Here is a 25,218-nt window from a genome sequence, read left to right as displayed (position 1 = left end):
GATTGCTCTTAGGGAGAATGACCCCCAATCCACTCCTGATGACCTCCAAGTGTACAGTCATTCTCAAGCAGCCAAGTCTGGCATATATTTGGGGGAGACAACCTGAGAAAAATCCTTCTGTTTCCCACAGTAATCTTTTCTTTCTTATGCATTTATTAGCTGTTTTTTTCCTGTAAAGAAATACTTTCCATCACCAGCACTTTGGTTATGCTGGCGTACAAGTCGCATATGAGAAACAGTATAAAATGCTTGTTTCTTTCCTTGTTTTCAGAATAAATGAAATGCTTCGCTAACATTCTCCAAAGATGGCAAATGAGATGTTTTGTTTCATTTTAAGCACCAGTATGAACTCATGAATTTTAGCACATTTGCTGTATTTTACACCTAAGTGCTTACGTTGCTCCCCTTGGCCCACCCCACCCATGGTTGGTTCATGAGTCTCACTGATATAATCCTGATAGTCGCTAATCTCTGCGACCTCAAGGTACTGGAGACTCACCTTGAATGTCCTCCCATACACTGGGAATCAGAAGTGTCCTCCAGGATTCCTGCTTCCTCTGAAGGAACCGTGGTATTGAGATACTATGATCCAAGTGCTAGACATTTGAAAAAACAGATGTGATATTTAGAGATTGTCAAAAGTTCACAACTTTGGGGTTATTTTGGTGATTTCCCAAGATAATACTTTGTACTTAAATGATGTAAGAGTGGTGTGGTGTGGCTTCTGACCTCCTCTGTCTAAAAAGGGGAAGAAAGTCACTATCAGAATCCCACGGCTGACTTCAGACGTCATGTCTCCACGCTCCCAGCATTTTCACCAACTCTCACCCTTTTCACAGCATTCTCTACCTCTCTGCTGGGTTTGAGCATTGGTTGCAGTGGCCACCCAGAACTCACAGCTGAGTTTAATTAGGGAAGCAACAGGTTACCATTCAAATTCAGAAATGTTCAGGATGCAGTTGTTTGATCAGAACAGCCTCTTCTCACCTCTGCCTGCAGGCAAGCCTCTGCCCTCAGCCCCACATCTTGATGTCCTGCTTGGGCAAGTGTCCCAAAGCTCTTTAGCTCTGCTGATAAATGTCCAGAGGCTTCCTACTCTGTCAGACCTGCAGCCTCAGCTCCCTGTGATTTAGGGAACCAAGTTCCACCAAGTGCCTGGAGGCGCCCATCGGTCAGCAAGCCGCCTGGCCAGTGGTCTCAGCGTTGTCCTGGACACCCACCACTCTGTCTCTATTGGTCTCTTAGTTCTACTGCCTTTGCCGCTGCTGCCACCTTTGCCACTGCGGTGGCGGCTTCTTGGAGTCTCTTCACCATGTCTGGTGTCCCAGCTCTCTTTCTCCTGGGTTCTCAGCTTAGGGACCCAAAGGACATGCTCCACTCTCTCCCTAGGTGGTCATGAAATTCTCTTTCCTGGGTGCAAATTATAAACCTAATGGGATGGCAACACTGACCAATCCCCAAGTTTGGGTTACTTATACCTTATTAGCATAGTTCCATCCCACAAGGATGATTGACATGTCATTTACATTATTGGCAAGCTATCCTATCCTTCATTTGTGTGGTCCTACCCAGTCACTTGGTGAGGGTTACAAAGACTATGGCTAGAAGGGCCGTATTAAGTAATTAGCTGCACTACAGATAAATATAATTATAATATGGCTGTATGTGTCAAATACCAACTTGAAATAACTTATGCAAAAAGGAAATTCATTGTCTCAGACATTGGGAGGAGCAGGCGATTCGAGCCAGGCTTTGCTGCTGCTGCTTTGTTACAGACCATGAGTTGCAAGTGATGCCGATGGTGAATCTTTAAGATTCGGAGGAAACTTCCCCCATTCCCTTCCTAAATTGTTTCTAACTTGTCGACTGAAAATTTTAAATATGTATGAAAGCTGAGTCTTCCACAATTATCACGATGTGGCTGATCTTGACTCATCTATGCAGTTTCTCTCAAGCTTTTACTCTAGAAAAGTCCTTGAGATAACTTTCAGATCTCATGGAACCCTGAGTAAAAATAACTCTCTCTTCCGTTTATGGTACAAGGGAGGGTAATTTAAAAAGCACTGCTATAAAATCTTAGAAACCTTTATTAAACAAAAACATCCAAATGTGAAACTATTGTTTCTCACCATGTGTGACTGAGGGAACTTGCCCAGAGCCGTTACACAGACATCCATGCATGTGTGAACTGAAACCTTGGTAATAATACTTTTCTACTTACCCTAGTGTTGGTATGCTCAATAATTGGTAGATATAAAATCCAATAACGCCTGGTTTTTTTGTTATTTATATATATATGTCTTTTTAAATCATCTTATTGGGGGCTTGTACAACTTATCACAATCCATACATACATATTGTATGTCAAGCGTTTTTGTACATTTGTTGCCCTCATCATACCCAGAATATTTGCTTTCTACTTGAGCCCTTGGTATCAGCTCCTCATTTTTTTTTTTAGTGCATGTTTTTAATAAAGAATCATTTTTACCCCCAAGGATCTGAATCTTCTAGTCCACTTACTGGCAATTTTTTGGGTGTGTTTATTTGTTTGTTTTCTTGAAGGCTATCAACTCCATTGTAAGGCAGTAGTTTTAGTGCAGGAAACTTGAGTTACTTCATTTTCTTTTCCTTTTGTTTTCTAACTTTTATGTAGGCTAACAGTCTCACCATACTTTATTTTATAGGGTGGAAGTCACTTAGGAGTATCTTGAGGTGTGGCATATAGTATAAGATGGACACACAGAGGACCTCTGTTGCCTGGTCAGTGTAGCCAGATTATAGAAATCAGGTAGAATGACAAGATTCTAGGTTTGGTTTTCTCTAGCATAGAAGAGGAGTATGGTGAGCTGTGGCCCCTGATGACTGCCTCCCCTTCCTTTATGCTCCCAGCACACATACAGGCTGTCCAGCGTCGTTTTCAGAGAGCTGCAAATCTTGGAACGACAGGCACAAACTGGGAAAACACGTTTTGTTTTAACAAAGATTGTGTATTATTACAGAGCTTTGTATATCTAGAGCAGGGGTCCTCAAACTATGGCCTGCGGGCCATATGTGGCCAGCCGAGGACATTTATCCGGCTGGTGCAGGACTGGGCACTGTTTCCTTCTGTTGTGCACAGGGTCACTGTCGGTTGGAACTGACTCAGTGGCACCTATCCGCCAACAACAGATGGGGTAACACCATCAAGATCTGTTCACAAAACAAGCAGGAAGCAAGGGAGGGGGGTGAGTTTTTTATGTGCAGGTTATTCTACTTTGCACGGCAGCAGTTTGCTGAGCAGTTCTGACACAGTGGTCCAGATCGCCACTTCTTGCCCAAGACCTCTTTCTCTACACATAGCAGGGAGGAGTATTGTGTCTGTGTGATGGGTTAGATCAGTGGTTCTCAACCTTCCTAATGCTGCGACCCTTTCATACAGTTCCTCATGTGGTGGTGACCCCCCTGCAACCATAAAATTATTTTTGTTGCTACTTCATAACTGTAATTTTGCTAGTTAGGAATCAGGCGACCCCTGTGCAAGGGTCGTTCGACTCCCAAAGGCGTCGTGACCCACAGGTGGAGAACCGCTGGGTCTGATGGTATTAAGCTGCTACTCCTGATTTCTAACTCCTTTTAAAAATCCTACTGAAAGGATTCAAATTATATAGCTCCCTTCATCGCCCCTGGGGATCTCTGTTTTGGAGCCACCAGTGCCTAAAAAGACAGTTCCAGTCGTTCACAAAAAAACTAATCCTGCTAACTGTAACCTCCTCTCACTGCTTTTCCTCGCCAGCGAGTGCTGCAGAGAACTCCTGGACACGGTGGATAACTACGCAGTGCTCCAGCTGGACATAGTCTGGTGCTACTTCCGCTTGGAGCAACTGGAATGCCTTGATGATGCAGAAAAAAAATTAAACTTGGCCCAGAAATGCTTTAAAAATTGCTATGGAGAAAATCATCAGCGATTGGTCCACATAAAAGTATGCTCCTCTAATTTATGTTGTGTATTGTGTCCTCGTCTAGAAGGTGTTTTTACTCCTCTTAAAGGATTTAGACTGCTGTCAAATGGTGCTTTTTAAAAAGTATATGCACTGTGGTCTTTTAAAGCTGTATTTTCAAAGTGATGTCAGAATGCTTTACTAGTCTGGCTCTTGTTGCAGTCTGTGCACTGTCTAGTCCACAGCAGCGTTTCCTTGTACCAGGACTCCCATGGTGGATCCCCTCCACAAGGGGGAGCTGCTGACCTGCCGCTGCTCTGTAGAGTCTGATGGAAGACTTACGAATAGACAGCTTGACCAGTATCTGTTCACATGAGTGAGTCACAGCTTACGAGCTGTGATTGGAGGAAGGGTTTTTCTAAGGTGATTGCAAGAAGTCACTAGAATTCTGCTTGCATATTGCAGCAGCCTATGGTGGCTTGGGTGTTTGCACGCTTCCCCGGTGATGAGAGGGACCTGTCCCGAATGTGTGAGGACGGGCGTTCGGTTACAGGCACTTCTCTAGGTGGCGCAGGACCTCTCATTGTGCTCGGGATCCTCACTCTTGCCACGAATGACAGTGAATATATACAAATGTTAGGAAGACCTTTGCCTATGTGGAAGCAAAGGAACTTAGAATTGTAATTATTACAATACTGTAGTTTGAAATATGATCGTTCTCCTCTTTTTGCTATAATTTTAGGGAAATTGTGGCAAGGAGAAAGTACTGTTCTTAAGACTTTACTTGCTTCAGGGTATCCGACACTATCACAGTGGTAACGGTGAGGAGGCGAGCGAGTATCTCAACAAGGTAAGGGAAACGAACCCTCCACAGTTACCATTTCACCTGCTTTCATGTTCCGTTCCCAGAAGCTAAGTGTTTTTAGTCTTAGGAGTAGTTTGTGCCCCACTTGGTTCGCAACAAAGTATTTATTAAAAAGAAAGAAGAATAGTTGGGAGAAACAGGTCTCTCTCTCTCATCCTAGACCATAAGTATAAAAGGTACAGGAAAGATGCTTTTATAAAGAAACCTCAAAACTCGGCCACATTCATTGGTAAAAGTTATTTCTCTCCTCTCTGAAAGAGGTCAGCAGGCCAGTCTGCAGAGGGGGAGAGTCCTGGGCAGCCTCTTCAGAGAGAGGGCCCAGGAGCTGGACCTCCTCCTTCCCTGGGCCTGGACTTAGCCACCCTATTCAGTTGAAGGGGGTGATAGCTGGACAGCCAGATGCACAGGTCAAGTTCCAGGAGTTTTATTACAATAAAGAAGCAGCTAATGAATACCAGTCCCTTCCATAATCCCCTGCCTGTATTTTCATACTGTTATGTAATAGGAGTCCAGGTAGCATAGTGGTTACACCTTGGCCTGCGATCCACAAGGGCAGCAGTTTGAAAGCACCAGTCAGTCGCTCTGTCGCTTGCTTTCCGCCCCCGTAAAGAGTTACAGTCTCAGAAACTTGTTGGCATGGGAGTTATGTGAGGGCGGCCCAGCACGGGGCGGCCTGTCTGTTGTGCATAAGGTCGCGATCATTTGGAGCTGACCTGACTGCACTGAGCAGCAGCCAGGTTTAGAATTCTGGAGTTGGAGAGCGTCTGAGCTACTCTGCCATACCAGTGTTACAGTTCTGTGAGCACAGAGAGTATCATCTGCCTGCGTGTGCACTAGTTGATCATAGATCATCTTTAGAGTTTTTCTGTAACATCTGGCACACGGTAATTCACTTGGGTACAGTGGAAGTTCTCTCAGGCTTATTTTCAGCTCTGCGGGAAGGTTAACATTCCCTGTAGTGATACACCTCTTCCATTTTCTCCTTCTAGGCACGTCAGCTCTTCAAAGAGCTCTACATCGACCCATCAAAAGTTCACAACTTGCTGCAGCTGGGATTTACAGCGCAGGAAGCCCGGCTGGGCCTGAGAGCATGTGATGGTAATGTGGATCACGCAGCTACTCACATCACCAACCGCAGAGAGGTACTGGGACTGGCGGGGTGGGGACCCCTAGCCGAGTCTCAGCCTGCCTCGTGCTTTGAGTAGGTCATGCAGCTTGAGGCCGTTAGGTTTTGTTTTCTGAGATGACTTATCTTTCGGGGATATGCAAAAACAGAAAAAGATCATTTCTCTAGTAAGAAATAACAGGACTCTCAACCACTGTAGCATGGGAAGTCAGTCAGGAAAAGTTTGCCTGTTTTTTGGTATTGAACTTAGTGTAGAGAACTTAGTTTTATTTCCTGCTATGGTGGCAGGTAACTCATTGGTATGGTTGTGTACACAATCTTCTCTCTCTCTCTGAGAACCATTGTAAAGGGGCCTGTTTTTTTTATAAGAACATTGTTATAATTTAGGATTAAATTCTTGCCTAGAAACAGGAGTCAGATCAGAGGAGCAATTAGCATAATATGATGAAAGCAGAGGTATAAAATGTATGATCATTTCAAACAATTAGAAGCAACATTAAAAATCAGTAAAACTTAGAATTTTGGAGTTGGAAGGAGCAAACCCACCAGGCCTTTTTTACCATGAAGAAATGGAGGTCCCGAGAGAAAGGAGAAAGGTGGCATATTTAGAGGTGGAGCATCTCTCTCTCTCTCTCACATGGGTAAGAAGTTGGAACTAGCTTTTCTCACAGGTCTTATCTAGCTATAAACTCCAGCCATAGAAGTCTTGGATGTATTGTCAATTACATCATTTTATACTAAAGGAGATCAGCAGCCTGACGCGGTATCCGTAAGGGATAGGGTACTGGGTGGGCGGAGAGCATCCTAGAGCATCTTTGGTTTGCCCGGGCTATGTCAGTCCCCTTTCTCAGTCGAGTCTTCTGTCTCCTCTCCTGCATCATGTTCCCTTGCTGTATCAGTCGATGAGCAGGCAAAGGCAAAGACTTTGAAAAGAGAACGCTTGACAATCTCATGACTCCTTATGGGTGTGTAATGCTTCATAAGACATTATCACAATCATGCTGTTGCTCAGTGCTGCCTCTGGCGTCTGTGAGACCACTAGCACCAATAATTTTCATTTTGCAACGAGCGAAACCTGTGGCTCAGAGACAGACTTTTCTGGGATTATGAGTGAAAGACATAAAATCTGAATTAAAACTTGGGTTTTTCTTGTGCACTTTCCCTCTCCTACCTGAGAAGATTTGATTCATTGTTACAAATGGCTTTGAAAGGCCAAAGGAGATAATAAAGTGGTCAAAGTTGCCACTTCACTTCCAGAACTTTGGAAGGGAAAATTTTTATGTCAAAAGTGGAGTCAGATCCTACATAAAAAATAGTGCATATACTACAGCTGGGCTTGACCAGTGTTCTATCCAGTAGTTGCATGCTTTTGGTTGAAAGCAACAAACACCCAATTCGGACTGGCTTACAGCAAAAGGCAAGAAACTGTCAAGAAGTGGGTTTCGGTTTCAGGGTTGACTTGGCAGCTTACCAGTGGCGTGGAGCAGGTGGTTTCTGTCTCCTCTCTGCCCTATAGTCCCACTGCCATCTGGTCACACAGGTCAGGGACAGGCTGTGACCCAGACGCACCAGGGAGGAAGGCACTCACTGGCCAGGGTCACATTCCAGTCTGATGGGCCCAGCAGCCTGTGGCGAGGGAGAGGGGTCTGTATCGCACAGCCCACTGCGCATTCTGGAGCCATGGGTGAGGGTGGGACTAAGTAGTAGTTGGCAAGGCAGCCAAAGCTGCCAGCTCTGCGTTTGTTGGAGCATCATCTCACAGACCTGAGCACGCTGTGCCATCCAGAGTCATCTGGTGGGGAAAGTAAGCCTGCAGACGATGGTGCTGACAGACGGACATTTAGGATTCAATTCTTGCTCAAAAACAGGAGTCAGGTGAGAGGTGGTGCAGCAGCCTCGCGAAGAGGCTTCTTGGGCAGTTTCAGCCGTCCAGGCCACGAGCCCTGCCTGCCGGGCTTCGTTCTCCCTGGGGATAGGGCGTTCCTAGGGCCATCAGTTATTTCAGTGCCACACTCGGTCATTTGTTTGGTCGATGCTATTTTTCTCATTCCATCTTGAAGAGGAAAAGTACAGAATTGTCACCTCAGAATGTGTATCCGCATGGTTAAAGTGGACCTGGCAGAGCCAGCATTACTGTGGTGACTAAAGAAAAGGTGTTCTTTGAGGGCTCAGCTTCGTGTCAGATTTGCGTTGGGTCCTGCCTGACCCCTCTGCCTGCCAGGCTTGTTTCTTAGCCTTCTGGCAAGTGGAGGAAGCGGTGATGGACAGCAGAGCACGAGCCGGCGTCTTTTGTGGGGCCTCTGTTATACAGAGGCATACAGGTGAAAAGATGAGGGAGCACAGAGAAGGGTCATTGTGCCAGCTGCATGGAAAGGAGTACGGCAGGGTGTGGTTACAGTACAGGCAGGTTAGAGTGTAGAAGGCGCTAGGAAGGAGAAGTGAGTGTCAGAATCAGGGCGTGGAGTGGGATGATCTGGCCAGGAGGGTGAGATGGCAGATTCAGTGCATTATGCAGGAGACCAGGGTAGGAGAGGCTTGGGACCAAGGACTCAGTGGGGGAAAGGGTTGTTTGTAGCCCAGGTGAGATGAACTGGGCGGTTCTGAGGCCCTGGGCTCGTCCCTCTGGGCTTTTTCATTTTAAACAGGAAATTAAAGCTATGCTATTTTCATCCTGCAAGTGTTTGCAGCTGTCACTTGGTGGGCCGGGTCGCACCACTGGATCTCCAGCACATATCACCAGGGCCCCACCCACCTAGTCTCCATTTGAGCAAGATCTGAGGGAGTGGATGAGAGGCCCAGGAAGCCGCCTGCCTTCTCTTACCCTCCCCGCCAAGGTGCTCTTCCCTTCTCTGGCTGCAGTCAGTGACTGGGGCTTGCAGGGTTCCAAGTGACCGTGGGAATTTTGCCAGGCCCCTCTGTTCCCTAGATGGAAGTCTCTGGCTGCCCTGGTGGGCTCACGTGAGGCACGGTGGCAGCCACTCCATAGGAGGGAACAGATCCAGAAGGCTCATGCTTCTCCTGGTTTGTTCTTGGCTTTGCCGGGCAATCCTGGACTCCTCCAATGTGTCGGTGAGCAGGCTTCCTGTGAACTCTCCCTCAGTGTGACTTTGCTGTGCTCCTACAGGAATTGGCCCAGATACGGAAAGAAGAGAAGGAGAAGAAAAGACGCCGGCTGGAGGACATCAACTCTCTGAAAGACATGGGCTACTCCATACAGGCGGCCAGGCAGGCCCTTCGCCAGGCCGGCGGGGACATGGACATAGCCCTCAAGGTAAGCCCTGCCCCCCTGCTGCTTTTCTGTGTAGGACCCTTCTTGGGGCTCCCAAGACTGGCCCCCCTCTTCATTCCTGTGTTGAACCTAAGGATCTCTGTCCTCACTTCGAGGCTGGACACCAGCCAGAATCCCTAGCTCAGGACATGATATCCTGCCACAACTTGGTGGGGCCCACAGGCAAGGCTTCCCATCAGATTTCAGTTTGCAGCCAAAGTTGAATCGTAAATAAATCAGCCTAACTTCCATAGTGGAGGAAGAAGGGCATTAGCCTATACTTAAGTTTCTCCTGTGGGGAGAATAGGCATTAAAGTTTGAGTATTTTTAATAGTTCAGTTAAAATTTTAAGTCTACTGGACAAAGAAGCTTCTTTAAAATCCTTAGAAGTGGCCAGATTGTGGGGATCTAGAGTCGTTGTCATGTTCCCCGCACCCATGTCTACGTTTTGTTCCACAAGCATGTGCTGGGCTGAGTCTCAGCCGCTTGACGCAGAGACCGTCCACCCCGTGGAGACGTGCATACAGGCCAGAGCAGTCAGCCACACAGCTGAGTGTGAGCTGGGATGGTGGAGGAAGTCCTTCAGGACTAGGGGCTGAGTCTCGAGGCGTTAGCAAGGCAACAGTGAAGAGAAGGCAGATGCAGTAATCGGGCCGGAGAGTCGAGGGTGCTCGGAACGAGTGGCAGTACCTTCTTGTTTGCTCAGGATTTCACACGTTCTCCTGACCGTGTCTACCTCCACCCAATCTGCTCCTCACAAGTCAATGAACAGACTGGAACAGTTTTATTACATTAGCCAACAGAGCAGGTATTTTAGAGTGCTCACCTATTACATTCCCCACCCCCAAGACAGTTTTTCCTCCCTACGTGGTTAGGTGATTGTTACCCAAGGGCATAGTCTGCCTGAGAGCCCGCTCCTTCTGCTGTGCTGGTATGTAATGTCCTGTGTCCGCCATGACAGTGGCAGGTCAGATAGCCTCACTGCCTTTAGGATGCCCTGTGCCTCTGCTTCTCGGATATATTTTGTTAATGAACGTTTTTAATTTGAATCTCTAGTTTTGCTTCTTGTGTGGAAACAGTATCGGAAAAGTAGGAAATTCTGACTGTGGAGGGAAGGGTAGGGCTCAAAGCTGACGTTGAGCAGTACGAGTGTGGGACCTGCAGAAGGGCCTGCTGTCAGAGGTCCCCCCAGTATGGAAGTTTACTGCTGGCAAGGACAGTCCTCAAAACAGGTTCTTTAAAGTGAAGGGTGAGTATTGTGTGACAGATTGAGGCCAAGTGAAATGACCCACTGCCTGACATTGGAGAGCCCTGTCCCTTAGGGGAAGCATCAATAGGCCACCCTGCTCTGCTTTGCAATGCTCTTCATAGTGCTGACTCCTGGCCTAGGCACTGTTTTCTTGGACGACTTCTTCCCGCTGCCTCAGGAGAAGCGGCCCTTGTTTTACCTTTTGCAGAAAGCCTTTTGAGCAGTAGCCTCCATGGTACAGGGTCCCCTTTGCAGAGGCCCTGTAAGGGAAGGCTTGTCCTACTCCTTGACCAAGCACAAGGTCTGTGTCTGCCTAGCCTCTGCGATCGTAAATGATGTTCTGTTTTCAGATTCTTGTCAGTAATCCCCAGATGTGGTTAAACGATTCAGATCCTGAAACCAACAGCCCTCGGGAAAGCCCTTCTGAGGAAAACATTAACCAAGTAAGTAGGCGTGCCCTGCTGGGCTACATGGGGTGATGAGGTCAGTGGGTGGTGTGGCCCTGGGGACTTCCTTGGAAAGCTGAGGGTTGGGAGTGTTTTCCTCCCACTTATGCACAGCATTGTGACAGCAGCTGGCTTTTCTAATAGCCCCACTTCTCTGCCTGTGACCGTACGGAAGGTCGTTCTGGAACACTGTCCAACTCTGTGCCCCGATTCAGTGTCCACTCTCCTCCCACACAGCCACAACCAGTACTTGTGGCAACTTCTAGACTGGTGCTAGTAGCTAGGGTTCACTAACAGTTTTCTCTCAGCCCCTATGGTTGGTTCCTCTGCGTAAAATGATCCTTTTGGGAGCCTTTTCCCATAGCTTCCCACCATCTGGGTGCTGGAAGGGCAGGGTGTGCATGGAACCAAGCAGGCCTAGCTGTCCCTAGGAATGGCAGGAGTGCTATTCCCAGGACCAGAGGCCAGGGCTGAGGCGGGCCCCTCTCTGTGCCCCGTTAGCTGATGTACATGGGCTTTGAGGCGGTGGTTGCTGAAGCCGCGCTGAGAGTGTTCCGGGGAAACGTGCAGCTGGCAGCACAGACCCTGGCGCACAATGGAGGCACTCTTCCCCCGGACCTGCAGCTCTCAGCAGAAGATTCCTCCTCGACGCCGTCCACATCGCCTTCCGGGTCTGCAGGTGGGTCTGGGGTCTCTGAGTACTGTGCAGGGTGGGGTGTTCCTGGGAAGTCAGACTGACCTACACACCAGCAAGGGGTCTCAGCCGCATCGGCTCTGCAGGCCTGGGTGGGCCCGACGGCAGTCAGTCATTCTGTGGATTCCTTACCCAAGTCTTGTGATGCGTTCCTGCAGGTACTTCTAGTGCCTCAACAGATGAAGACATGGAGACGGAGGCAGTCAATGAAATACTGGAAGACATTCCAGAACATGAAGAGGATTATCTTGACTCAACTCTGGAAGATGAGGAGATTATTATTGCAGAGTACTTATCCTATGTAGAAAATATAAAGTCTGCCGCAAAGAAAAACTAAATATTGAATAGAAATAAGTATTACATTTTGGCTTATAAATTCTGTCATAACGAACAGTCTAAATAGGCTTTCTTTTTCTTTTTTAATCTGATTTTGCAAGAGTTATTCCTGTTTGGAGGTGGGGCATGCAGGGAATCGGAAGTCTAGCTGTGGGGAGACCGCTTCCTCCGGCCTGACTCTCGCCAGCCCTTCTCCCTTTGTGCCTTCTCACCTAGAAAGGGGTTGAGGCTGGAGGCCAGAGTGGTCCCTGGGAAAGGTCTCCAGAAACGGAAGGCATGCTATGGCCCCGGGACCCTGCTGCTGTCCCTTCCCATGCTTCGTCTTTGTTGTCCAGGGTGCTCACCACCCTGTTTCTAAAACTGTTTTGAGTCTTCAACCACTCCAGCCACTTGAAACACCAATGTTTTATGCTTAGTTATAATAAAATATGCACTTAAAATTAAAGGTTGAAATCCGGAATTTGTACGTATTCAAAATTCCTGTTTATAAAACGATCTCTTCTGGAAATGGGAACATCATTGATGTAAGCCGCGTCAGCTTCCTCTTTGGGGACGCGGGCTGGGCAGGCCTTTAATCTTTCAGGAGGGCGGACCTTGTTTGGTTGACTGATAATAACTTACCGTGTTGTTGAAGGTTCATATTGCAGTTAGGGTTCCCATACAACAATTTGTACACACATTGCCCCATCACATTCTTTAAAAGAATGACTGGAAATGAGCAGAATTGTGACTTCACAGTAGACACTACCAGGGATTCCGAGCTATGGATTTTCTCTGGAGTCTGTTTGATGTGGGGTATGGCTATTTTACAGAAGACTACTTCTACGGGTTTAGTTAGCCTTTTAGGGCACATTCCAGGGTTCTCAGTGCCAAACGCCTGCTCTAGCAGATGCTTGGGAAGTGGTCCTCAACTCCAGCCCCCAGGCCATGCTGCCAGCAGCCCATTCATGAATGACTTGGAGAGCTAGGTGTGGACCTGCCCACCTTCCACAAGGCCAGGGAAGGAAGTGGCTGGGGCTGAGGGCATAGTGTCAGAAAGGCTGAAAGAATTCAGCTTACACTTACCTGGCAGGGGAGACACCATGATCACGAAGGTGGTTTTCCCAGGGTGAGGCTTATCCATGGCACTCCGGATCTGCTGACCCCTGCGATTTCCCCAAATGTGGGAAACTCGACTGCATGATTTGTAGTAGTGGGGGACTGTGTTCGCGCTCTTCCCCTTAAAAAAAAAAAAAAAAATTCAGCTTCTTCCCTAAAAAAAGCTCACCTAGCTAAAGCATTTTTTGTTGTTGAGAATATACACATAGCGAGTTAGTGACCCAGATCACATCCTTGGAGTGGTGCAACCATTCCCAACCTCCCTGTCTGGGTTCTTCCTCTCCAGCAGACACCCACTGCCCCCAGTTCGTATCTAACCCTTTGAGTTGCCTTGCCAGTTTGGTCCCATAGAGATAGGCCTTAAAAGAGCACAGGGCCCAACGTAGACATTCTTTTCTAGTTGTGCTAAATCATGACTCGCTTTTAAGACTTCAAAGAATGCTTTTGGTTTAAGGCTTAAAGGTTTCACAGGGCAATCGTTAGGTCCATTCCAGCCTCGGTGGCTCCAAAAGTTTCAAATGAGAATTTGAAAATCTGTTCTGGATTTCCTCCCTTTTGGTTGGGATGATTCTTCTATAAAATCTTTGATCAAAATGTTGGGTCACATCCCACCCAGTTCTGGCCTCGTGGGGGAGGCAGTCGTTCTTGGAGGCAACTGTACATCCATTTCCTCCTGTTGGCGGCTCCCTTTCCCCTGTTGTCCAGGCACACAGAGACCAATTGTACCTTGGGTGGCTAGCTGCCTGCAAACTCTTAAAATACACTTTTTAAACTTTTTGTTCATGACTTGGTTGTGTACGTATCTGATCATTCTTGAATTCAACAACCTATCAAGCCCCTCCCCAATGGGCTTACCCTCTCCTACCATCCCCTCTTTTTTTGCATGTTCCCCTCTTGTATGCTGTTGTCTCCCCCTTCACCCGTTAACACGTTACTCCTCCTTCCCACCCCCCACCCATCAGAGCCTGTTTCTTGTGGCACGAAAAACTGTTCTTGACTTTTTTTTAGATTTCCCCCCCCCAACCGTGGTCTCATTATACTATTTGTCTTTTTGTGATTAAGTAACTTCTCAGCACAACATCCTCTAAATCCATCCACGCCATGAGGTGTTAGTTTTCATCACATTCTTTATCAATGTATGTGTATGTGTGGGTTTAGCCCTTCTCCCACCCATGGCGTTTGGGTTGTTTCCCTCTTCTCACTTGCACCCAACTTGAAGGTAGACCAGAACACTAAACATATTATTAGAGAAGTTAATCGTGGCATCTTGGGAAATCATGGCCCTGAACCTCCAAACTAAGGAACCAAATCCCAGGAGGTATTTGTACATAAACAGCTTCTGCAGTTACTCAGAGTTTTTTTGTCTGTTGGGGGCCAGGGGTGGAGGGAGGGGGCTGAGGGGAATGTCAAATATATCTCACAACTTTGGGCAATTCTGTGTTTTACAGGTGTCTAGTTTTCTTGATGGGCTATTACAATAATAGGCTATGCAGCTCTCTCTTTAATGAAATTTTTCCATCACTAATTCAAAACTCACTACTTCATATGCAATTACACCCTCCTCGCCTTTCCCTCCCCTTGTTAATCACATTTTATTTTTCTTGTCTTTATTATATTGATATACAATATTTGTACTTTTGTGATCAACTTACTTCACTCTGTAATGTAATGTAACGTGCCATCTGTACTGTGCCATGTATAAACACTTCATTTTCTCGACTGGCTGAGTAGCAGTTCATTATTGATATGGACCACATTGCTTTCCGGTAGACCATTTCACTGGGGGCTCCTAGGACTCTCAGGACAACCCATACATCAGTTGTATCAGGCATATTTGCCCATTGGGGCATGCTGTTTGTCTCGCCATCTCGGCAGACGTGGTGGCTCTTGGGACAGTGCTGGGATGAACATGGCTGTTGGAGCTTCTGCTTTCAAGGCTTTCGGGGTCTGCACTTAGGAGTGGAAGTGTGGGGTCCCTAGTGGCATGGTGGTTGGGCTACTCTTTCTTTTTTTAACTTTTTGTGGTCTTTCTGTTAGTAGCACTAGATAACCAAGACTGAATTTGGCACCAGTAGAGTGAGTTGCTTCTATAACAAGTACCTAAACTGTAGAAGTAGTTTTGGAATGGGTATTTGGAGGAGGCTAGACGAGTTCCAAAAGCTTCCCCACCAAAAATCCCAACTCACTGCCATCAACTCCAAGCCAACCCATAGCGACCCTGCACGTCAGGGGGAAACTACCCGATGAGTTTCTGAAACTTAGAGAGGAGAAAGCCCCTTCTCTGGAGGAGGAGGGACTGGTGGTTTTGAACTGCCGACCTTATGGAGCACAGCCTAAAACGTAACCATCATACTACCAGGGCTCTAAGTAAACACCTAGAGGCCCTTAAACAGTCTGCTGGTAAAATTTGGATGTCAGAGGCAGTTTTGGTGAGGGCTCGAGGGGAAAAATTGAAAGCATCTCCCTAGAGCAGCTGTTCTCAACCTGGGGTCACAACCCCTTTGGGGGTCGAATGACCCTTTCACGGGTCACTTGATTCATAACAGTAGCAAAATGATAATGATGAAGTAGAAACGAAAATCATGTTATGGTTGGGGGGGTCATCACCACATGAGGACCTGTATGAAAGGGTCACGGCATTGGGAAGGTGGAGAACCACTGGCCTAGATAAAACACGCACCAGCAGCCGACCGACCGAGTTAGGGATCACATGGTGCATCGCATGGGGTCAGTCTGCAGAAAAGACCAAACTCCCTGCCCTTGAGTCAGTTCGATTGACAGCGGCCCCAGAGGACAGAGTAGAACTGTTGTGAATTCCTGAGACTAACTCTTCGTGGGAGTAGAAAGCCACCTCCTCCTTTCTCCCATCGAGTGGCTGACGGTTTCTAACTGCTGACCTTGGTGTTGAGAAGTGAGGATGTTGCTCTGAGGACGAAGTTGGGCCTGACCCAAGCCATGGTGTTTTCATTCACCTCATATGCATGGGAAAGGGGCCACTGAAGAAGAATGTGCTGCATTTGAATTAGGGTGCTAGCGAGGAGTACTGAAAGTACCGTGGACTGCCAAAATCTGTCTTGAAGAAATACAGCCAAAATGCTCCTGAGAGACAGGATGGGCAATTTCATCTCATGTACTGAAGAAGGCACCATGTTTGGTAAAGGAGACGGGCAGCGAACAAGAGGAGGAACCTGGACAAGGTAATGGATTGACACAGTGGGTGTGACAGTGGGCTCAGTCAACAAGTGTTGAGAGTGGGCAGGACCAGGCCCTGTTTCGTTCGAGTCTCTGAGTCGGAGCGGACTCAATGGCACAAACAACAATAAATGTACTTCTGGTGAGGCTTCAAAAGGAAACGATGGACATGAGATTGGACAATGTCGGAAGGTGGGTGCTTTTTTTCCATGCAGTGGAAAAGAACTCCCTTAAATGATGTTCAAATGTTTGGTAGAGAAGGTAGAACTTCTAGGTATGAACTTGAGTATTTGGCAAGGGGACTTCTAAACCAAGTCTAAAAGGGATGTGTAGTTAGTTTCCCCTGCCCCTTCTAGTAAAATATGAGGAAAGAGACCTAAATGGAGCAAACAAATGAAGCCAAAACTTAAAGATTTGGAAATACTGTGTGTTGGATTAAACACAGGTCCTAGAATTTACACCAAAGATTTGGCGACACAGTCTCTTGTTAAGGAAGTTAAGCCTGTGACAGGGGTGGGTGTGGGTGTTTAAGCAACTATCATAGCAAAAAATCCTTAACTTTAGAGTGTAAGGGACAAAAAAAAGGTAGAAATGAAAATTACTGCCTGCCTCTTAGAAGTCTAGAGGCAGGAACCAGGCCCCCAAACTACCATCTCTGGAGAAACTTGGAGATCAGCAAAACTGTTGGAAGGAGCACAGGGCCTTCTTGGTTTCAAAGGGTGGGCCCATGGTCTGGTCTTCTGACTCGCAAAAAGTGGGACCCCAGCCCCCTAGATCTTAGAGAGTTGGATCTTTGCCGACTTACTTCCAGAATGTGGGGCTCCCAGGAAGGCATAGCGGGAGATAGAGCCCAAAGATAAAGAACCGGAGTCACCATGGCCAAGGAGCAGCTGCAAAGTGCATAGGCCCTGAGTAGGTGGGATCACCACGCTGCTGGACTTGGAGAACAGGGCTGCCCTAAGCTGAAGGAACAGAGTTGCTGTCCCAGTGGGTCTGAAAGCGGAACTGATGCCTAGGACCAAGGCGCCCCCATCCCAAACCCAGAGTCTGGGGCCAAAATGCTCACTGCCATCGACCTGATGCTGCCTCAGAGAGACCTATGGGACACAGTAGAATTGCCCCTGTGAGTTTCTGTTAATAGTGCCCTGCAACTATGAACAGAGTAGAAAGCCATGGAATCAGTGGTGGTCTCGAATTTCAGACTGTGGATTGTAGCCCACTGCTTAACTACTACACCACTAGGGCTCCTGGTCAGAGTCTGGAGGGCAAGGCCATTGCCCAGCTAGTCTCAGCAGAGAGCTAATGCTTCCTGGGAGGGGCCCTGTAGTTTCCAACTCATAGCCACTCATGTACAACAGAAGGAAACACCGCCCAGTCCTTGTTACGTTGGGGAGCATCCTTTTTTTTTTTTTTTTTTTTTACTGCCTTTCTACTTTAGCAAGCATGATGCCCTTTTCCAGGGATTGATCTCCTGATAACATGTCCAAAGCACATGCGATGAAGTCTCCCTAGCATTCTCAATTCAAGTTCAAATACATCTTCAGCCTTTCTTATTTAATGTCCAACTTTCGCCCGCACACGAAGCAATTGAAAATGCCACGGGCTGGGCCAGGCACACCTTAGTTCTCAAAGTAGCTTCCTTGCTTTTTAACACCTCAAAGCAGCCTTGTGGCACAGATTTTCCTAGTGCAATGTGTTATTTGATCTCCTCACTGCTTCCATGAATATCGACTGTGGATCCAAGCAAAACGAAACCCTTGACAACTGCGATCTTCTCTTCCTTTATCACGATGTGATCTCTCTGTCCAGCTGTGAGGACTTGGGTTTTCTTTACACTGAGTTGTAAGCCATAGTGGAGGTGGACGTCATTGATCTTCAACAGCCAGTGCTTCACGTTCTCCTCGCTTCCAGCAAGCAAAGTTGTGCCATTTGCATATCGCAGCTTGTTGATAAGCCTCCCTCCATTCTGATGCAGCATTCTTCCTTATACAGCCCAGCTTCTCAGACTGTGGATACATTTGGTGAAAGGAAATAACCTTGACACACATCTTTCTCGATTTTTAAACCACGTACTATTATTCCCTTGTTTTGTTTAAATGATTGTCTTGATCTATGTACAGCTTTGGCACAAGCACATGGAAGGGTCCTGGAGTTCCCCTTCTTCTCAGTGCTATCCATAGTTAGAAGCCACACAGTTGAATGCCTTTCCATTTTCAAAACACAAGTAAACAGCTTTCTGGTAGTCTCTTGCTTTTAGCCAAGCTCTATCTGACATCAGCAATGATATCTCTTATTCCCAGTCCTCTCCCAAATCCGGTCTGAATTTCTGGCAACTCCCTGTTGATGTACTGCTGCAGCTGTTGTTGAATGATCTTTAGCAAAAGGTGATTGCGTGTGATAGCAACGATATTGTTTGGTAATTTCTGCAGTCTGTTGTCTCACTTTCCTTTGAAATGGGTACAAATATGGATCTCTTCCAGCAGGTTGGCCGGGTAGCTGTCTTCGAAGTTTCTCGGCATAAGTGGTTGCTTGCAGTGCTTCAGCAGCTTGTTGAAACGTTCTGATCGCTACTTCTTCAATCCCGGAGCCTTGTTTTTGGTTAATGCTTTCAGTGCTGCTTGGATTTCTTGCTTTAGCACCATTGGCTCTTGAAATGGTGGAATGTTGACTAGTTCTTTTTGGTACAGTGACTCTATGTATTCCTTCCATTTTCTTTTGATGCTTCTGGTTCATCCATTATTTCGTGCATAGAGTCTTTCCATATTGCAACTCAAGGATCATAACACTTGCTTAGTACCTGCTGTTCCTTCTTTTCGCTTTAATTTCTCCCGTTTGTAATGGAAACATCTACCTTGTGCCTCTTCTAACATGACACCTCGGGAATAGATAACTTACTCCAGATGAAGAGGAATTTTGCCCCAAGATGGTACACACCTAAAGTCTCACCCATATTTGATTCCACTGCTTCAGCAGATGAGATTTTTGACTTGAAGTTGATTTAAGATTTGGGGGATGATGTGATGGGTGAATGTGTTTTACATGTGACAACGACATGCAAATGAATTTTGGGGAGCTGAGGAGTAAGATGTTATGAGTTGAATTATGGCCCTCAAAATATGTGTAATAAAACCTACTCTTTATGCCAGTGGTCCTAATCCCATCTGGGAATGGGTTTTGTTATTGTTAATAAGACAGAATTTGTGTCAATCTTGAGTCATTATCTATTGAGAGAATCAGATTAAACAAGTTGGCAATACAGAAATGAGGGAGGAGGGGGAAAAAAAGGAAAGAATTGAGGGAGGATAGAAGCTAAGCCATAAGAAGATCTCCCAGGAAACAGTAACTCAAAAAGAGACAAGGTCTTTGTGTTAGTGTGGTTGACTAGAGAAATAAATTCATAGACACTCGTGTGTAAGAGAGCAATGGTACTTTAAGAAAACATCCCAGCCTAGTCCAGGTTAAGTCCATAAAACTGATGTCTGTTAACGTCTATAAATCCTTCTTCAGACTCACGCAGCACATGCAATGATGCTGAATGCAAGAAGAAAGATCACAGGCCAGTGGGCGGGGAAAGTTTTGTGGATCCAGTGGTGGAAGCATCTCAGCACTGGTGTGGGTCTCCATGTGGCTCCTTCAGCCCCAGGGCTGGCTCCATCAGCGTAGCACACCTGGCTTGTCAGCAGGAAGACAAAGCAGAGCGTCTGTGTGTGTCCCACTTCCAGGGAGGAAGATAGGAGTTCCCAGAATCCTAAGGAGAAGGCCATTTCCACACAGAGACCTCATTAGCTATGACCTGATTGACAGGCTAGACTGTTCTCCTGTCAACAACTTCGCAAGTTGACAGGAGATTATGTAACTGCCCGAGTCAACAGAGAAAGTCTTCCTTTTAGAGCCACCACCCAGAATTTGGACTTCTAGCCTCTAAATCTCAGAAAATAAGGTTTGTTAAAGCCCCCAATTGTTTATTTTTGTTATCACAGCACTACATAACGAGGACACATGGCAAAGAAAGTAGTTGTTCATGGAAGTAATTAGCCACACACTATCCGATTCTCAGTTCACAGGCCAACAAAGACTAATTGTGGTGCCTGGGATGGCTGCTTCCCAGCTTTTATGATCCCAGGCACTATGCAACCAACGGGAGAGAACAGAAGGACCAAACCCCGTATTAGGAAAGTTAACTGGGATGTTCCATGAAATCAGGGCATTCAGCCCTCCAAACCAAGGTACCAATCCCATGAGCTATTTCATGATGCATAAGCAACCTACTTTCTTTTGGTCATTGTAAATGCATCTATTACAAGGCTTTTGCCAGTTCAACTTACAGTTGTATAACTTAATTGACAGCAATTTTCAAAACCAGCAGTGTAACCCTTAACCTTGCTCAATGCAACATCACCCTTATCATGCACCCCTTTTCCCCCTTCTAGCTCAACCGCCAACACACTTTGGTCTCCATACGTTTGTCCTTTTTTGTCGTTATATAAGTGAGGTCACATAATATTTGTCTTGTGACGGACTGATTGCATTCAGCATGTTCGAGCTCCACTGACTTCATTTACCCTGTGGTTGAGTATTACACATACGGTTCGTACACAGAGACACTTTGTTTCTCCTTCTGTCTGATGAGGGGTTTTGGGGGTGTTTCTCCTTTCGGCTACTGTGAGCAGTGTGGCAGGGAACGCTGACGTACAAGCCTCTGTTGGAGTCTCTGCTTACTTTGACTTTTAATCTTAGCCATCCTAATGAGAGGGGAAATGGTACCTCATTGTAGTTTTGATATTGATTTGTATATCTCAGGGACAGATTACCCAATGAGCAAAGTAATCACAATTACTTGTGTTTATTAACCTTTATTGAACAAGTTCACATGGGTTTTTCTGTTTGCGTGAGTGTTTTGAATGTAAACTTGTTCACTACAGATTAGCAAGTGAGTGCATTTCCCTTGCTTCCAGGGTACTGTTTTAGGTCAGGGATTATACATTGGAAAAGAGGCTTTGATTCTGTAAGCAGGTCTGTGGGGTCACGAGAGAGATGCCAGCCAGACCTGGAAGTGGAGTCTTTGATGTAGGAAATTGTACCCAATAGATTAGTAAGTGCAAATAAGCCTGTGCTTACCTTATGTGGTGACGTGAATTGTTGGGTGTGCGCTTATACCCATTGCCATTGTAACCCACACCAAGTGATTCGGGGGGCCAGGTCGATAGGGCAAGTAAGTGAGCCATCTCAGAAGTAAGAAGAGAAGGAATCCCACGACCATCAAGAAGCAAGACCCACTAGCACAGCATGTGCGAGGTCTCTGCCTGAAGTGCCAGAGGTGCCAGAGCCACAGCCTGGAGCCCACGAGGCAGCGCACAAGGGCCACTCTGAATGAGGCAAGAGTGGTGGGCAGACTTCCTGGCCAAGGGACCATATGGCTGTGAGGCCGAGGACCCGTGAGATAGGCCTGTCAGCATGACTGAGGAGAGATGCTACAACTAAAAGAACTCTCTCCTTACCATTTAGTGACCTGTTAGTTTCCCTAATAGACCCCCATATGGAGAGTCTCGCCTGGAGTCTGTGTGGCTATTGCAATGAATTACCAAACCCAATGGAGAAGTAGAGTGGGAGGAATGATTGGCATCAGACTAGGGTCAAACAAGATGGGGGCATATCTGACCCTGCCTTGGGGCAATTGGCCTTGGGCTAGTTTGGAGTTGGGTTTTCTCTGTCCCTACTCAACTTGGAGTTGGGTCAGCCATGGCCCTCCACGTCATTTTCTTACCCTGCTTTCTTGGGAAATCTGACACCTCTCTGACGGCTCATGATGCTGACCAGTTTTTCACGTGCGGATGTGTGGCGGTCATTTGTCCTCCTTGGTGAGCTGTCCGCGCAAGTTCCTTGGCCAGTTTATCTTGGGTTCTTGGGGGCTTAGTGCATGAGGCGGCGGTGGTACCGAACAGATCACAGCTTTACATTCCACAATCCACACACGTCCTGATCCAGCTCACTGCCGCTCCTCACCATGCCCTTCTCCCTACTCCCTCCCAGTGGTTCCTGTCGCCATCCCCCTTCTTTCCTGCCCTCTGAACTTCGCTTCTGCGTCAACAGTGCCCCTTTCATCTTAAATGGTTGCTTATTCCAAAGTAGAGGTGCATTCCACTCCAGACCGGAAAAGTAAGGACCGTCGCTTAGGAGGCTCACCGTCTACCTGACTAGTAATCCTGGTTGCTTTTGCTTTTAAGTTCTTTCCCACATTTTGCTTCCATTCCATCTTCCAAAATAGTGGTTCTCAACCTTCCAAACGCCACAACCCTTTCATACAGTTCATGTGGTGGTGACTTCCCCAACCATAAAATTATTTTCGTTGCAACTTCATCATTGTCATTTTGCAACCTTGATGAATCCGGGTGACCCCTGGGAAAGGGTCATTCAACCCCCAGAGGGGTCGCGACCCACAGGTTGAGAAGCGCTGTTCCAAAGTGATCCATTCCAGAGCAATTGGTGGCCGTAGGCAGGCATCAGTTAGTACTGGTCTCAGGGCTGTGTTTGCAAGGTCCATTCGTCCATTGAACGGATTGTTTCCCTGGTCTTTTGAGTGTTGTCACCCTTTCCTTCACTGGCTGGGGAGAGGCCTTCTTCTGGACTATGTGTCCTCTGGGGGATACACACTTAGGTTCTTCTGTGAATAGCTGGATGCTGAAAATATGCTCCTATCCATCGGTCCAAAGTCTTATTATTCATCATTTTACTGGGAGCTCTTGCAGATGCCATAACATTCCACAATTCAAACAGATCAAGCATAATTGTACAATTGCTACTGCAATCGTTAAAAGGTCTTTTGGTGAACAACATTTTTAAACAATGATGAGGTCCCATTTCTCCTTTTCTTTTGCCATTTTCTTATATCAAAGGATGGTGTGTTAGTCCGGGAGGACTACAGAAACAAATGCATAGACATGTGTGTATAAGAAAGAGCAATTGTATATTAAGAAAACATCCCAGCCCAGTCCAGATCAAGTCCATAAGTCTGATATTAGCCCAAATGTCTGAAACCAGTCTGTAAATTCCTCTTCAGACTCATGCAACACATGCAATGATGCTGAGTACAGGAAGATCACAGGCCAGTGGGTGGAAGTCTTGTGGATCCAGTGGCAGTGGAAGCATCTTAGCACTGGCAGGGGTCTCCATGTGGCTCCTCCAGCTCCAGACCTCTGGCTGCCATCAGCATAGTGCTCCGTGGCTTGTCAGTAGGAAGGTCTTTCAGGGAGACGAAGCAGAGAGACGGTGTCGGTATGGCCTCCAGTGAGCTATTTATCTCTGTAGCGCCTCCAAATGATTGGAGATTATGTAACTGCCACAGATGGTACAAATGGAAATAAAGGGTAGAAATGTATGACAATACTGTCAGCTAAACTTTGCTACAAAGTCTTCATTGTTTCACGTGTTGAAAATGCTGTGTGTGACTCTGAGAGGGAAGTAAACACACAGCCTGGAAACCAGCCTGAGCCTCTGGAAGAAAAGATCCTGCCTAGAAAGTGAAGCTGGGATTTGAGTATGGGGACACAAGGTTGCTGGGGAGGGAAGAGCTGTGGATCTGCGACGGTCTGTGTCATGTCTGTGAGCAGCAGCGGGGAGCCAAGGTCAGAGGGAAGGCTTGTTGGAGTTGAGAGAATGTCAGAACTGGATTTTGTGTCTGAGTTGAAGCTGGGAGTCAACAAATGATTGTCCTGAATTGGAGCCAAGCATAGCTATTACCTGCTTGAATTAGTTTTTAGTTTAATTCCCCCCACCTCCACCCCCCATGGTGATGGACAAACTTAGGAGGCACAGTCATACCAGCAGGTCCCTGCCGTTGCTCCGCAGTCCTGTGAGGAAATGGAGAGAAGCCCCTTCAGAGAGTGGCCGAATTGGATGTTGGTCACCCGACGGGACCTGTCTTCCTGAGGCAGTTCTGGATACACAGTGAGGACAGAAGCAGAGCGTCCAGTGAGACTCGGGTTCTGCTCCTGGCTCTGCCTCTGTTGTTGTTAGGTGCCGTCAGGTTGGGTCTGACTTCCAGTGAGGCTGTGTCCAACGGAAGGAACTACCACCCAGTCCTGCACCATCTTCATACTTGTTACGCTTGAGCACATCGCTGGAACCACTGTGGCAATGCATCTCATGTGGGGGGGTCTTCCTCTTTATCAATGACCCCACTTTATCAAGCATGATTTCCTTTTCCGTGGACATGTTAACATGTTCCAAGAGTATAGACAGAGTCTTGCCATCCTTGCTTCTAAGGAGCATTCTTGCTGAATCTCTTTTAAAATAGATTTCCCCCCATTTTCTCTGCCAACACTAATTCAAATGCATCCGTTATTTTTAGGTCCTCTTTATTCATTGTTCAGTTTTCACACATAAGAGGCAATTGAAAATCCCATGGTTTGGGTCAGGAACACCTGAGTGCTCAAAGTAATGTCTTAGCTCTTTAATACTTTAAAGAGGTCTGTGCAGATTTGCCCAACGCAATACATAGTTTGACCTCTTGACTACTGTGTCCATGAGCATTGATTGTGGATACAAACAAGATGAAATTCTCAACGACTTCAACCCTTTCTCTGTTTATTTTGATGTTACCTGTTGGTCCAGTTGTGGGGACATTGGGCTTCTTTCCATTGAGTTGTCATCCATACCGAGGGCTGCGGTCCTTGTTCTTCATCAGCGGGTGCTTCAAGCTCTTCCAGCAAGCAAAGTTGTGTCATCTGTAGATCAGAGGCTGTTACGGTCATCCTCAATCCTGATGCCTCGTTCGCCATACAGCCCAGCTTCTCCGGTTATGTGCCCAGCATACAGAACCAATAGGTATGGTGAAATGATACAACACTGATGCACACCTTTCCTGGTTTTAAACCATGCAGTGGTCCCTTGTTCTGTTGAGTGGCTGCGTCTTGATCAATGGACAAGTTGCACACAGCACAATAAAGTGTTCTGAAACACCCGTTCTTCCCAAGGCCATCCACACTGTTACGCTCTGCATGACTTAATGCCTTTGCACAGTTAAGAAAA

The 25,218-nt window shown here is 46.8% G+C and overlaps 1 protein-coding gene and 1 non-coding gene across 2 annotated transcripts in view; both read left to right on the top strand.

Moving 5' to 3' along the window:
- The window catches only part of NUB1 (negative regulator of ubiquitin like proteins 1), a 37,356-nt gene extending 25,010 nt beyond the window's left edge, over nucleotides 1–12,346 (top strand). The window contains exons 8-14 of the mRNA XM_013004618.2: nucleotides 3,773–3,959; nucleotides 4,660–4,767; nucleotides 5,772–5,924; nucleotides 9,033–9,179; nucleotides 10,776–10,868; nucleotides 11,373–11,550; nucleotides 11,724–12,346. Of these exons, the coding sequence (XP_012860072.1) occupies nucleotides 3,773–3,959; nucleotides 4,660–4,767; nucleotides 5,772–5,924; nucleotides 9,033–9,179; nucleotides 10,776–10,868; nucleotides 11,373–11,550; nucleotides 11,724–11,902 (1,045 nt within the window). The 3' untranslated portion in view covers nucleotides 11,903–12,346. The remainder of the gene's footprint in view (nucleotides 1–3,772; nucleotides 3,960–4,659; nucleotides 4,768–5,771; nucleotides 5,925–9,032; nucleotides 9,180–10,775; nucleotides 10,869–11,372; nucleotides 11,551–11,723) is intronic.
- A 612-nt stretch (nucleotides 12,347–12,958) lies between these two features.
- LOC115869606 lies at nucleotides 12,959–13,122 on the top strand. Its single transcript, XR_004046275.1, has one exon. It is a non-coding gene; the product is annotated as a U1 spliceosomal RNA (small nuclear RNA).
- Nucleotides 13,123–25,218: the final 12,096 nt, after the last annotated feature.

This window comes from Echinops telfairi, unplaced genomic scaffold (assembly GCF_000313985.2).
Source record: "Echinops telfairi isolate 266 unplaced genomic scaffold, ASM31398v2 ScPeMD7_31;HRSCAF=116, whole genome shotgun sequence".
NCBI lineage: Eukaryota > Metazoa > Chordata > Mammalia > Afrosoricida > Tenrecidae > Echinops > Echinops telfairi.
The sequence above is the reverse complement of the archived record's forward strand: the minus strand, read 5'-3'. Positions and strand labels throughout refer to the sequence as shown.